The sequence below is a fragment of the Pongo pygmaeus genome, chromosome 5, assembly GCF_028885625.2.
Source record: "Pongo pygmaeus isolate AG05252 chromosome 5, NHGRI_mPonPyg2-v2.0_pri, whole genome shotgun sequence".
Classification (NCBI taxonomy): domain Eukaryota; kingdom Metazoa; phylum Chordata; class Mammalia; order Primates; family Hominidae; genus Pongo; species Pongo pygmaeus.
This window is the reverse complement of record NC_072378.2, coordinates 129,456,228-129,468,735: the sequence shown is the minus strand read 5'-3', so window position 1 is coordinate 129,468,735 and position 12,508 is coordinate 129,456,228. Positions and strand designations below refer to the sequence as shown.

At 34.9% G+C, this 12,508-nt stretch overlaps 1 protein-coding gene across 2 annotated transcripts in view; it reads right to left on the bottom strand.

Annotated features, from left to right (window-relative positions):
* Positions 1–12,508, bottom strand: part of LAMA2 (laminin subunit alpha 2) — a 648,749-nt gene that overhangs the window by 334,782 nt on the left and 301,459 nt on the right. For both annotated transcript variants that reach the window (XM_054490395.2, XM_054490396.2), the window contains exons 11-12: positions 7,189–7,329; positions 4,676–4,849 (exon numbers count right to left, since the gene is read on the bottom strand). In XM_054490395.2, coding sequence (XP_054346370.2) covers positions 4,676–4,849; positions 7,189–7,329 — 315 coding nt within the window. The remainder of the gene's footprint in view (positions 1–4,675; positions 4,850–7,188; positions 7,330–12,508) is intronic.

The window sequence follows — 12,508 nt, the reverse complement described above, 5'->3', positions numbered from 1 at the left end:
TCAAAGATTTTCTGACTGACAATTGGTCGAAAGAGTAAAATTCTGCCCGAACAGTTGAAGTCAGCTTGAGTTAAGAGGGTGGGTTGTGGAAGCCATGGTCCTTGTCATGTAGATGAAGCCTCAAGGTAGTAGGCTAAAGTAGCAGGCTGATGGTGAATGTCTCTTACCAGACCTTAAAAGGTATCTGACTCTCCAGAAAAGACTTAGTAAGGGAAGGAGATTCTCTATAGAATGCAAATTTCCCCAAGAGACAGCTTTGCAAGGTCATTTCAGAATATGTCAAAGAAATATATTTTGGTATAAAATACTTTGATTTCTTTTAGGGCCTGCTGTCTGTTATGTTATGCTATACCAGAGTGAGGTTGGAATTTGGTATCTTGTTGCTGTAAAGCATCTGTCTAGTCAGTTTTAAAATCTCTGTTTTAATGTTACTGTTGGTCTGTTGTGTCTAAACTCCAAAGGGAGCAGGGTATAATGAGGAATGTGTAATCGTCCCTTCCCATGATGTTCAGGTTTCTTTAGGTTTCTTTGGGATTTCCTTGGCCAAGAAGGGGGTCCGTTCAGTCAGGGGGCTTAGAATTTTATTTTTGGTTTACAAATTCATTCAGTTTATTCTAGGCAGCAAACCTTCTTCCTGGTTCTACTCCATTGCCAAGTTAGTCTTGATGGGGTCTGATTTATGGAATAAAGAATCAACCACAGTTGATTTATCCTATTTACTTTTATAGCCATGCCATTCTTCACTTGCATAATGATCTTCTTAACTAACCCATTTAATCCAAGATTTAAATAGGAGGAAGTTATGGATGACGAGGAGGGGTTTGAACTCCACTTTTGAATAATTTTGAGGACTATGGAGCAAAGAAGTCACAAATACAAAATATGCCACTCAAAGGAGAGTGGAACATATTTGTTAGCGAGTTTTTAATTATTTTGTAAAGCAAGACAGAATTCATCTTTCATCTCCCACAAATCCAACTCAATGGGCATTTCTGAGCAACCTAAAAAAAACAATTTCTTAGAGTTTTGTTTGTTTGTGTTAAGCATGTAGCATCAATTACAAGGTATTTGTTGAGCTTCTTTTATGTGATGAGATCTACCCTGTCCTACAAATCTCAAATATCAATTTCCTCCTTCAAATCTACAGCTTTAATTTGAGATCCGTGAAGTAGAACTGAAAGTCAAGCAAGAACAACAAAAGAGTTTACCAGAGATTACTTTTAGAAGCCAGATGCTATTATGTCAGCAGACTCTCCTAATGCGCATCTTAAACTAGACTATAGGTATTCTTGGCAACTACATGAACAAATTTAAAGGCTTCTCTAAGCTAGAAACAGAAAGACAGCATAATGCTGTAGAAAATAAGCATGTTTTGGTAAAGAACAAATCACATAAGATTAATTTAATAATATTCAGAGACAGAATTTCAAACCTTAATGGTAATGCAGGAACAGCAGACAAGCCAAGCTAGCTTCTCTCAGAACTTTACAGATGCAAAGAGAATTGCTTTTGGAAGCTGCATTAACTATTTCAGACCACTAGGGCAACCTTAAGCAAATGACTGTTGCAATGTTCCAGTAGCACTTAGTTTACTAGGGCAGTAAATTATCCCAACTCTGAAATTCCCAAACTGTTTCTGAATAGCTGTAGCCTGCAGCAAACCAGCAGGATTCTTTGTCCTCTAGCTCTTTCCACTGCTGCCTAGTTGCTTAAACAAATGCCTTAAAACCAAGCATTAACATTTGCCAAGCATTTTGAAAACTAAATGCACCTAGGATAGCCCTGTGGGTGCCTGATTTAATTCTCTTTGACTATCGAGAACGAGGCGGGAAAATTAACACTTGATTCTGCCAGTTGTGCCAAATATTCACTGGTACATAGGGGAAAAAAATTGAGGAATAATTCCTAGCTGAGATTGTGGGAATTTCAAAAATAGAAAGTATAAAAACGTGCTAAGTTTTTCTAGGCCTCATCCATTATCCACACATACACTTACAATCACTTACTTATACTTCATTATTCCAAAAGAGTAAAAATGTGAAAAATGTTTCACAGGATACAAAGCACTCCTTTGCTAGATTGGCTAGTTTTCTTGAGTTTTATTACAACCAGGCGGACATCCATGTTAGCAAAAGTGTGTCCCATGTGAGCACACTTTTATTATTTGGGATTAGGCTCCTAAAAAAAGAATAACGGCATGTGGCATCTCCATTATAAGAGAACATGCACAGCATATCTCCCTTCTGTTAGAAGAAGCCTTATAACCAAGCAACTTGGAAAATGTTTGAAAGTCTGTATATAAATATTTAGGAAAAGCTAATAGCATCTCATAATTTTTTTCCAATTAGGAAATAACACTAAAAAAGCAGAGGAAGGATTATGTACCATAGACTCCTGGTCATGGATGTAAATAAAATTCAATATTTAAGCAGATGCACTTGTACCTTGATACGCTATTTCTGTCAGATTCTGGCAATGATTCTGATTCGAACAGCAATTACTGATAAAGAATTTAGCCTCAACGATTTAGAAAAGTAGCTTTATTGAATTTAGCAACAAGGCCCTACAATTTTCCATTTCCTTAGCAAGATATTAAATCAACCAAGCTAAGCATGTCATCATGACTATAATTTACGTGATGTGACATGACAGTTAAGATGTACTGTGGTAATTTCTGAGAGCTTGCAGTATTATTGTAGTATCAAAAATTTATATGGTTCAGTTATTAAGGCAAATTGTTTCATTCATACTGAGATGCCTGACAGTAAACCACCAAGGGCTTCCACGTTACATTAAAAATGTCCTCCGTATTCAAACAATTTGCACATCCTGTTACTGTTATTTTGTTCACTGAATGGAAACGGCAGCACAGGCAAGAACAGTGTTTTGATGTGAAAATGATCGGTAGGGGAATATGAAGAACTTCATTGTGGGTTATGAGAAAGAAACATTTCAGCCAGGATAAGGGAAGTTATCTTCGGGAACCAACAACTACTAATGGGATGTCCAGATTTTTTGTTCTGATTCTATCGAATATTCCATTTGCTTGCTTTCCTTCTGTCAGTTTGATTGTCAGCCAAAAGAAAAAAAAAGGCATATGACCAAAGAAGAAAGGATGGAAAATCTGGTAAAGAATATTTCTATTATAAGCTACTTTGAGTAAGTGTTGCCATCATATAAGAAATAAGGCCTCTGAAATTCATCCAATTTTGACCTAAGGCTCTTCTTGGAGCTCCTCAGAGTAGTTTTTTTTTTTTTTAAAATTGACAGTACATTTTTATATTTTTTTTGGCAATTTTAAGCAGTAGAAATTCAAGTCTTATGTGCTATTTTGTTCTTTTGGGAATACCAGAGTTTCCTAAATAGAATAGGATAAAATGACTTCTTGCTGTAAAGGGCCTTGCAAATAAAAGTTTAATTAGATTTTTATTACAGCTATTGAATTTTATGCAACATACCCTGTCTCTTAAAATACCTGTTCATTGAAAATGTGTTTTAGACATTTACACATTTTTTGTAATAGCATTCAGAGGTCTATTAAATATAAGAAACTGGCCATGAGTTAAAAATGTTTCAACAGCCAACACCACCAGTTCCCATTCACTGAGTAGCATATGAGATACTAAGTTTTTCTATTTCATTACTCACATGTCATGCAAGAAAACCTCTGACTATAAATGTACTTTTATTTGCTTAATCAATGATGATTTCTTCATAAATAATGCTGTATTTTGTTAGGTGTAAACTAGGCTTAAACAGTATCAATTTAGGAAAGGATTTTCCCATCACACCTTCTGGTGTGATCAGGTATTTTAACTATCAGCTGAGAAGGTATTAACTTTCACAGAACAAGCAAGTATTCACTTTTATAAAAAAGTCACCAAATTTTGTTTCACCATCATACAACGGTTATAACATACACTTAATCAAACAGTTGGACTTTCAGTTCCGTATTTTCAGTATTAGGCAAGATAAAATACAATTCTAAACCCCAGGATATCTATCTAGATAGATGTAATCCACAACAGAAAAAAATAAGCCTGTATTTCTGAGGCTGCTACATTTGTTTATCTGTGTATGTTTTTACATATGTGTGGGCTTTAAAACAAACATGTGCTTCCAATCTGGCACTTTTAGGGTAGTTTCTGTCTGAGCTCCAGCAAATATGTTGTTTACATAAGCCTCATGGCAAGCATTTAATTAGTTATGTAATACATTTCTTTTCCAATTAACATTCATATCAGGTAGAAGGAAAAGTAAATCTCTTGAGTATCAGTTTTGAAATGAAATAGAAACCGATGAGAAAAACTTCAGTAAGTATCCCACCACAGACAACTCCAGAAAACAGCTCTTTTCACATAAACACAACACAGTTTCTTCCAATAGCTATAATTTGCTTTACGAAAATACCCTAGAGACTTCATTAATTTATTTGCCCATTCAAAAGGTTTACACTGAACATCAACTATACAAAGTTGCATATTAAGGATGCCGTGGCTCGCTAAGGTCTTGTGCAACATGGAAGAAACGCCCAACTCAATGTGATTTAGCTGGTTCTGGCAATCCAATTCAGTGTGTATTTGATTTTGTCTTTCTTTAAAAGAATTACCAACTAAAACCCATTCTCACGATCAGTCAGTTAAAGCAGAATAGCGGGAAGCAAGCGTGGACTTACTTTGTTTCCCAGATAGGGAGCCGGCGCGCTCCAGTAGTAGCTGTGCGGCAGGGCTTGCCGGGCCTCCGCGTTACTGATGCTGATCTGCTGAGGTGAGTCCAAGCCGTCCTGCTGGGGAGCCACTCGAATGCGGCCAGAAAGGTCAGTCAGATACCAGCCACTCATATCTTGTATCTTAGAGAAAACACACGGTCATCATTAATTAAAAAAAAATATGTATCAGCTTCTTTTCTCTTTCATGTTCCTGGTCGTGTTCACTTTTGGAAATTAAAAAACAACAACAACAAAAAAAACTACAAAGATTTAGAAAAAAACCTGAGCATTAAGAATATCATTAGACATATTATATGTACTCACATAGGCTTCCATTGTTTATTTTTTTCCTTGATGTTTCTAGGAGTTCCTGAGGTATTCTATAATAATCTGTTTTCATTGAACCTATGCTTTTAAAAAAATTGTGGTTCCAAATACCACTTTCTTAAAAATAGAAATTCACTCAAAGTCATACAACGGTTATAACATACACTTAATCAAACAGTTGGACTTTCAGTTCCATATTTTTTACTTCACTAGTAATTTATTGTTGCTTTTGGAAAAAACGACTTGAAAAAGTATTGCATATGTATTTGTAATGCAGAGGGAAAAAGAAAGAAACTATGCAAGTACCTGAAAGGTGGTTTTTCATTCAGCATTTCCACCCCTCCCACTTTTTAAAATTTCTACTTTGAGGCTTAAGGATATTTGAACCCACCAGCCTTGGTGCTATGACAACACCTGGCAATACTGTACATATTCCTTCAAATAGGGTCAGAAGTGCTGTGGAGACCCACAACCTAGATCCCTGGCCCAGAAATGGAAGGAATCTTAAAGGAGGAATCAGGGAATGCATAATGATTTGTTTTTACATCTTTATGCTCAAGCTAAGGTCAGGCCCACAGCTACACGTCTAATTTAAAGCATCCTACCTAGTCAGGACAAAACACTGATTACTGAGGGCTTAGGGTACCAGCTACCAGGAACCTACTAGACATGCATGAACTGCTTCATGTTGTGGGTGATGGGAAGCAGAATGCTAAGGGTAACTCTATGTGGCTGAAATATTTTTAAAAATTTCTTCATAGATTATTTGACTCTGCTTATCCCAAAGCTGTGAAATCACTGCGATTCCCTTGGTTAAATGAGAAATAGAAACCAGGTACAACCTGCTGACTTGCTGGACAACAAGTAATATATTCCTTGCTCTTCTTCCCTTTCTAAGGTCACCCTTGAGGCATTCTAAGACAGTTGAGTGGGATTCTGTGTCTCTAGCATCTGATGATCAAAGCTTGAGTACCAGCTCTGCCCCTTGGCTGGCTATGAAACTTTGATCTATCAGTGGAGCAGTCTGGAGGGTGGGGTGGGACTTTATAAACAAAAAAGGAAGTTAGACTAGATGTCCATCTGTGGTTGATTCTTTGAAGTCTGCTCTGAAAGCAATATAGTTGATAAAGTATAGATAATATGTCATAATACGAGGCTTGACTTAAAAGCACTACAGGCAGAGAAAATATTTTATAGCTCTGTTCAGGATTAGTTCGCTGATTAAAGTTGAAAGGGAGAAGTGTTTAGGAAATAGTTTATCTAAATAGTAGTCTTTATAAAATACAACTCTGATAATGTCAGTCTTTAGCTTAAATTTCTTCAATGACACTCCAAGTAAAATATCTCAAATTCTTAGCATATTCAACCCTATAAGTTCTAGATTCTCATTCTCCCCTCTAGACTTCTCTCTCTCTCCAGCCCATTTCCCACCATTCTGCACTCTTAGGTCCAGCCACACAGGCTGTGTGAAATTCCCAGAAGGTCCCATTTTCCTCTGACCCTCTTCTGTATGGGGAGACAACATGCTCTTTGCACATAGTTGAAAAGGCAGTGGGTAGTGTAGGCAGTGAAGTTAGAAAGGTAAACACACTTATGTTAAAGAAAGAAAATTTCAGTTGCTATTAAATAGTTTAAGTAATAATTTTTCAAACCAACTCAGAATGAAGGTATTGCCTATATTTAATGTCCCCTTTTAATAATGAAAGAGCCTAGGCAACATCAAATAGTAACTAAAGGGCTGGTGGATAATATGTATTATGTATATAGGTGATAAAGAGTTTTTCTCAACTTGTATACAAACATACTAGTAAATGGAAAATATAATTCATATCACAATGTCGTGTTTTCTCTCTTAAATCATGCACCCTTGGAGTCGAAACCTTAATTGCATTATTGTTTCATAGAGTAATCATGGACACTAAAAAGACTATGTCTACCTATTCTAAGAAATTCCAGTCTACACAATATTACAAATACAACCTCAAAGGCTTTGAGCAAAAATACACAACAGCATTTGAAGAAAATTCCATTACTTCTTCATGTAACTTTATGTAGAAGTTCACTATCAGAAACTGTTCATACAAAAGAACAATGATGAAAGCAACAAAGAAGGCTGATGGGGCAGCAAACAGAACCAAATGGTGCTTGCTTACTTTGCCATAGGTCCAGTAGGAACTCTGACATCTGTTTGAAACCCCTGAACAGAAACACTCATCGCACCCTTTCCAATTATCCTCTTGCAAATTGAAGAAGCCGGATTTGCAACGACTACAGTCTCCTCCTTCAACATTCTCCTGCAAATAAAGAGTTGTATCAGCAACAGAGGTATCCTTCAACATTACGAGCTGTGTCCATGTCTATATAAGGAAAATATTAACTGCACATTCTTCATTTTACCCTCTCAACTATATTTAACGTATAATGATATTTTTAAAAATCTGCTCAAAAGTTCTGTGTTAAGCTGTATCCTTTCTAATTACACTGGTGAGAAAGATTACGGGATGCAAATATACTCTCGTAGAGAGTAGATTTTTTGATCTTCATGTAGGTTGAGCGTAGAGTAAATGTCATGATAAATACCTGTGCAGGAATGTATTAGATTGACTAAAATGGGGCCAGTTAGGTTCACTGTTCTGTTATTGAGCTACTTCATGTAAAGTTCACTGTTCTGTTATTGAGGTACTTCATTTAATTTTATGGCAAAATTAAAGACATTAATACATGGATGTATAATAGAACATTGATATTATACCAGTTATAAATACTTTTCACGTTTCAGATTAAAAATATGTACATTTGAGGCAAGCATAGGAACTTGACAGGTAGAGAAACCGGGGTAAAGATCAGTTAAAGTAGAAAGGTAGCCAAGTTTTCCCCTGGTTAACTTTTTACAGTGTTTTCTGTAACACATCAGTATAATCAGTTAGTCACATAGTGATACTATGGGAAAGATCTATTCTCATTCTGTGACTGCTCTCCAGACCGATTTCATTAATCCTACTCTCAGTATACTGAAAAGTTATTTGTATATGGTTGAGCTTAAAATGTGGACTCAGGCCAGTGAAAGCTGACCATATAATGAAAAACAGGGAAGGATGTAATCTCTCAATTTAAAGAGTGGTTAATCTTGACTAATAATTCTAAATGAAGGCATCCTGCTTTCCAGGAAACAGATTTCTAATATTCCCTACATACACATTTTCTCCACATTTCCCCTCTTCCTTGAATTCCCTTATTATCAATTCTGAGCCTTTTTAAAAAATTCCCTTGGACAACTAACTTCTCTCTCAATGTAGTTTTCGTGGCCCTTTATACATTACCCTATCACAATCACAAACGAGTATTGTTCAAAGATTGTTCTCTCTAGCTATCTACCATAATCTATTCAGAGGTAGAAATTCTGTCTTACTAACTTTATAGTCTGAGAAAATAACATGGTTCCTGGTACAGCACTGAGCATTAGCTGCATAAAATTTATTAAGTTCAAATAAATCTCTTGGCAGTCATGTTATTCATGCATAGCAAAGTGCTATACACATAGTACGAGCTGAATAAAAACATCTTTAAACAAACCCAGATTGAGCAGAAGATAGGGATGATAAAATCTGAGAACATATAAGGAAAATCAGAAGAGAAGAGAAAAATAGCATGAAGAATTAAGGAGAAAAATTTAAGAATAAACAAAGCGGTCCTCCTTATATCCAAGAGAATAATTTGTTTTAAATTAACTTTTTGATACTGAATTTCTATGACTCATTTACAAACTCAGCCACTTCTATGTGGGAACCTTAACAAGCACTGCCCCAAGATTTTTGCCAGCTTACTTTTTAAGGCAGATTTCAGACATTTTGAAATGATAGATATCAGCAAAACTAATCAAACTAATTTCAGACTTATAGTGACAAATAAATCCCCAAAGCACTGAAGTTGAGAGCATCTTCAAAAGAGTATAAAGGCAAGAAAGATGAAACACATCTGTAATTATGATTTAGTTTATCCCGTTGAGGACACAGTACAGCTGTTCTGTACACTGTGTTCTCATGCGCTTGGTCTAATCTACTTTTCATTTACTCTAATTTGAAAGCTTATAATGCCACTATTCTGAGATTCAGACTAAGTTCAACAATTAGAAATTTGCAGACATTAGCTACATTTTCCTTAGCTCCATTTTAGTCTAGTAAAATGACCTTGAAAAAATATGATTAAATAATTTCATATTCAATTTTATTTAATAACCTGAAGCAACACATTAGGGTAGGAATCCTAGGCACTATGAAGATAAATAAGTCAAGGTCTCTGTCTTTAAAAGCCAATATCTAGTTGGGTAAAAAGATATACTCACAACCAACTATAATGCAAGGTGGAATGTGGTAAGTGCATCTGAGAAATAAATAATTACGGGAACATAGAGGAAGCACTAATTTCTGCTATAAGGCTTAAGGAAGCTTTATGACAGGAGTGGAGTTTGACCTGATCCTTGAAGCATGGTTTAAAAATTCAACTTGTGGACATAGATAGAATGAGAGACCGATGTTAGCAAAGACATTGGGAACAAGAATTCATTTTAAAAGTTGGAGGCTTATTCATTATTTATTTTTCAAGACAAATGTGCAGGTTGGGCATCCCTAATCAGAAAATCCAAAATCTGAAATGTTTCAAAATTTGAAACTTTGGTGGCACCTATATGATGTTCAAAAGGAATGCTTATTGGAGCATTTCAGATTTTGGATTTTCTGATTAGGAATGATCAGCCAGTGTGTATTCTGCAAATATTCCAAAATCCGAAAAAATCCAAAATCTGAAACATTTCTGGTCTCAAGCATTTTGGATAAGGGATACTCAGCCTGTATTTAATACTTCCTATATGCTAGAACTTCACTTGGTACTTGAAATCCAGGGCCCTGCCCTCAGAAAGGCCATCCTAAGAATTGGTAAGTCATTAGCGGTTGTTCATTAGGAGATAAACCAACAGAACTATACTTGAGTCACTTAAGTTGGCAGTAGCAGGTAAAATGTCTATAAAATGTGAGACATTGGCATAAAGAAACATTTCTTTACTACATTATAGAGTATATTTTATATAATTTAGAGTAGCACAATTCCAACACAGAAGTACAGTGTTCTGTGACTTTTGTGCACATCTTCATAGAGACCAAAATTTCCCACCTTCTATTAGCTTGTTAATATACATGATCTTGACAGTCTAGTTCCAATTCTTTCTATGTGTCCCCAGGGACATGACTGTTTTTTCAAAATTTCTTTGTGACTCATCAACCATTGTCATCCATGTGTCAGCCCCTAATTGCATTCCTGGCTTATTCTTGGAAGATCCTCTTGACATGAATATTCTAGGACTTAAATTTTTTTGATTCCCAGCTTGAAAGTGAAGCCATCTGCTTTATGGCTGAGCTCTTTGAATAATTTAACTTCCTCTGTTATCAATATCAAATTATTAATAAATGCTCTGCTCATTATTTCTTATTATTGCTTTATTCTTTATATTATTCGTTCATCAACTCATAGCTGAACTACTATATACAAGACATATGAGATATCAGAGGGAACATAAAAATGCCCTCAAGAGGATTATAGCAAAGGAAGTAGGAATTTTCTTTTTTGCTTTAGTTCCCTTAGCACAGTTTCTACCTGGAGAAATAGAGTCACGGGATAGTTTCCCTATGTACTTTCTGATGAGGCTGACTTCAGATAAGTATATTACAAGGTGGAAGAAAATCACTGCTGTAAGAGGGGTACAGACAACATGTTCTGGATCTCACACCAAATTCATCACCAGAGTCCACTATGCCCCGAAGAAAAAAATAAGACAGGAAAACCATGGAGTTGAGCAAAAAAGATGTATCCCAAGATTTTCATGATAAGATTAAAATAGGCTACTGTCCTCCTCCAGATGTAAGAATGTCTCCAAATGTAAAAATATCTACTAAAGGGCATTTATTGAAATAAATAAATAAATAAGTACACACAGTAAAACCATAATTTTATTCTTTCATTGCCATCCATAAGATTGACACAGACCATATATTATACCTTATTACCACCATCCAATTCAGTCCCTAAAGCATAGATGGAAATATAATTGACCCTAAATATCAAATGATGAAGGTAAAAGTTTTGTACCTTCCAGATTGAATGTTATTTTAATCATCATGAGATTTCTATTTTCTTTTATAATTCTATAACTTATTTGTACTGATGAATTTTTAAAAGTTGTTAACATATAATTAATTTTTTCTTTTTTTGTTTATCTATACTTCAATGGTTGCAAAAACATAATTTAATAAAAATTTTTAAAGTTGTTTTAACTGTTAATCTAAACAAAATGGAGTCTAATCTATTAAACCTCTCAGCATTCCTACTGGGAAGCTCCTATTGATCCAATAAATTCATTTTAACACTTTATTTGTGTAGAGTCCATTAGTGATTCTTTTCAATTTGCATATTTAACGATACTTTTCACACTACAGCCTATAAAACACGGTAATTTCTAGAACGTTACAGACTTCCACTCTAGAAATTAATATTCATTCCCTTATATCACCATATTTTCTTAAAATCAAATATTCTACTTTTGCTATTTCTATACCATTATTCTAATCAATTACATTAATAAAATGAAATATGAACTGATAATAGGCATTTTTCCATTGTAAATAATCCATACATACTTTTATATTCTCACATATTATGATATTAAAACACTTCACTTTAGACTAGTGTTTTCAATCTACTTAATCTATTTTTTATTATCATGTCCCTATGGAGCCTAGTCATTTTTTCATAATCATCCCCACCATGAAACTTTAATACTCCAGATATATTTTATGTACAGATGCACCATGTGAATGTTTGCCTTTACATAAAATCAATATGATATTTTTGTTCCCCAAGAACCAATTTTCATTCTTTTAGGAAGAAATGTGTGCTTTAGACATCTATTTCTGTTGAACATAGCTCAACGTTGTGGCCTACCCTACAGAAAATCATGGCTGCCTTTTTTTTCTTTAGTTCTCTTTTCCCTTTAAAAACAAAGTTGAATTAGAAAAATTTTACTAAGTTCTTTTGTTTTTGATTTCTTGAAGTGAGATACTATTGTGTTAACATCAATTTTCTTTTTGCTATAGTTTCCTCAGTACAGTTGTTCTCTGGAGAAATAGTCACCGTAGTTTTCTTGTATTCTTTCTCATAGAAGCTACTGCCTTATAAACTAGGTACAAGTTCAGCAGTACATATTGAACTGTGATTGTTAGTCAGCTGGGAGTACTACTGACAAAGTTACCAGGAATAGCTCCAGTGACATTTAAGTTATTTTTTTGTGTGATAATTGCTTCAGGAATTTCTCAGTCATGCTTGGTTTTTTGGTAGTTTGTAGTTAATTACAGGTTTTCTTCTGTTATGAGCTTTAGACTAATGCATCCTAGTATTAAAAGAAGTTAACAAAAGAAGGATAATTAG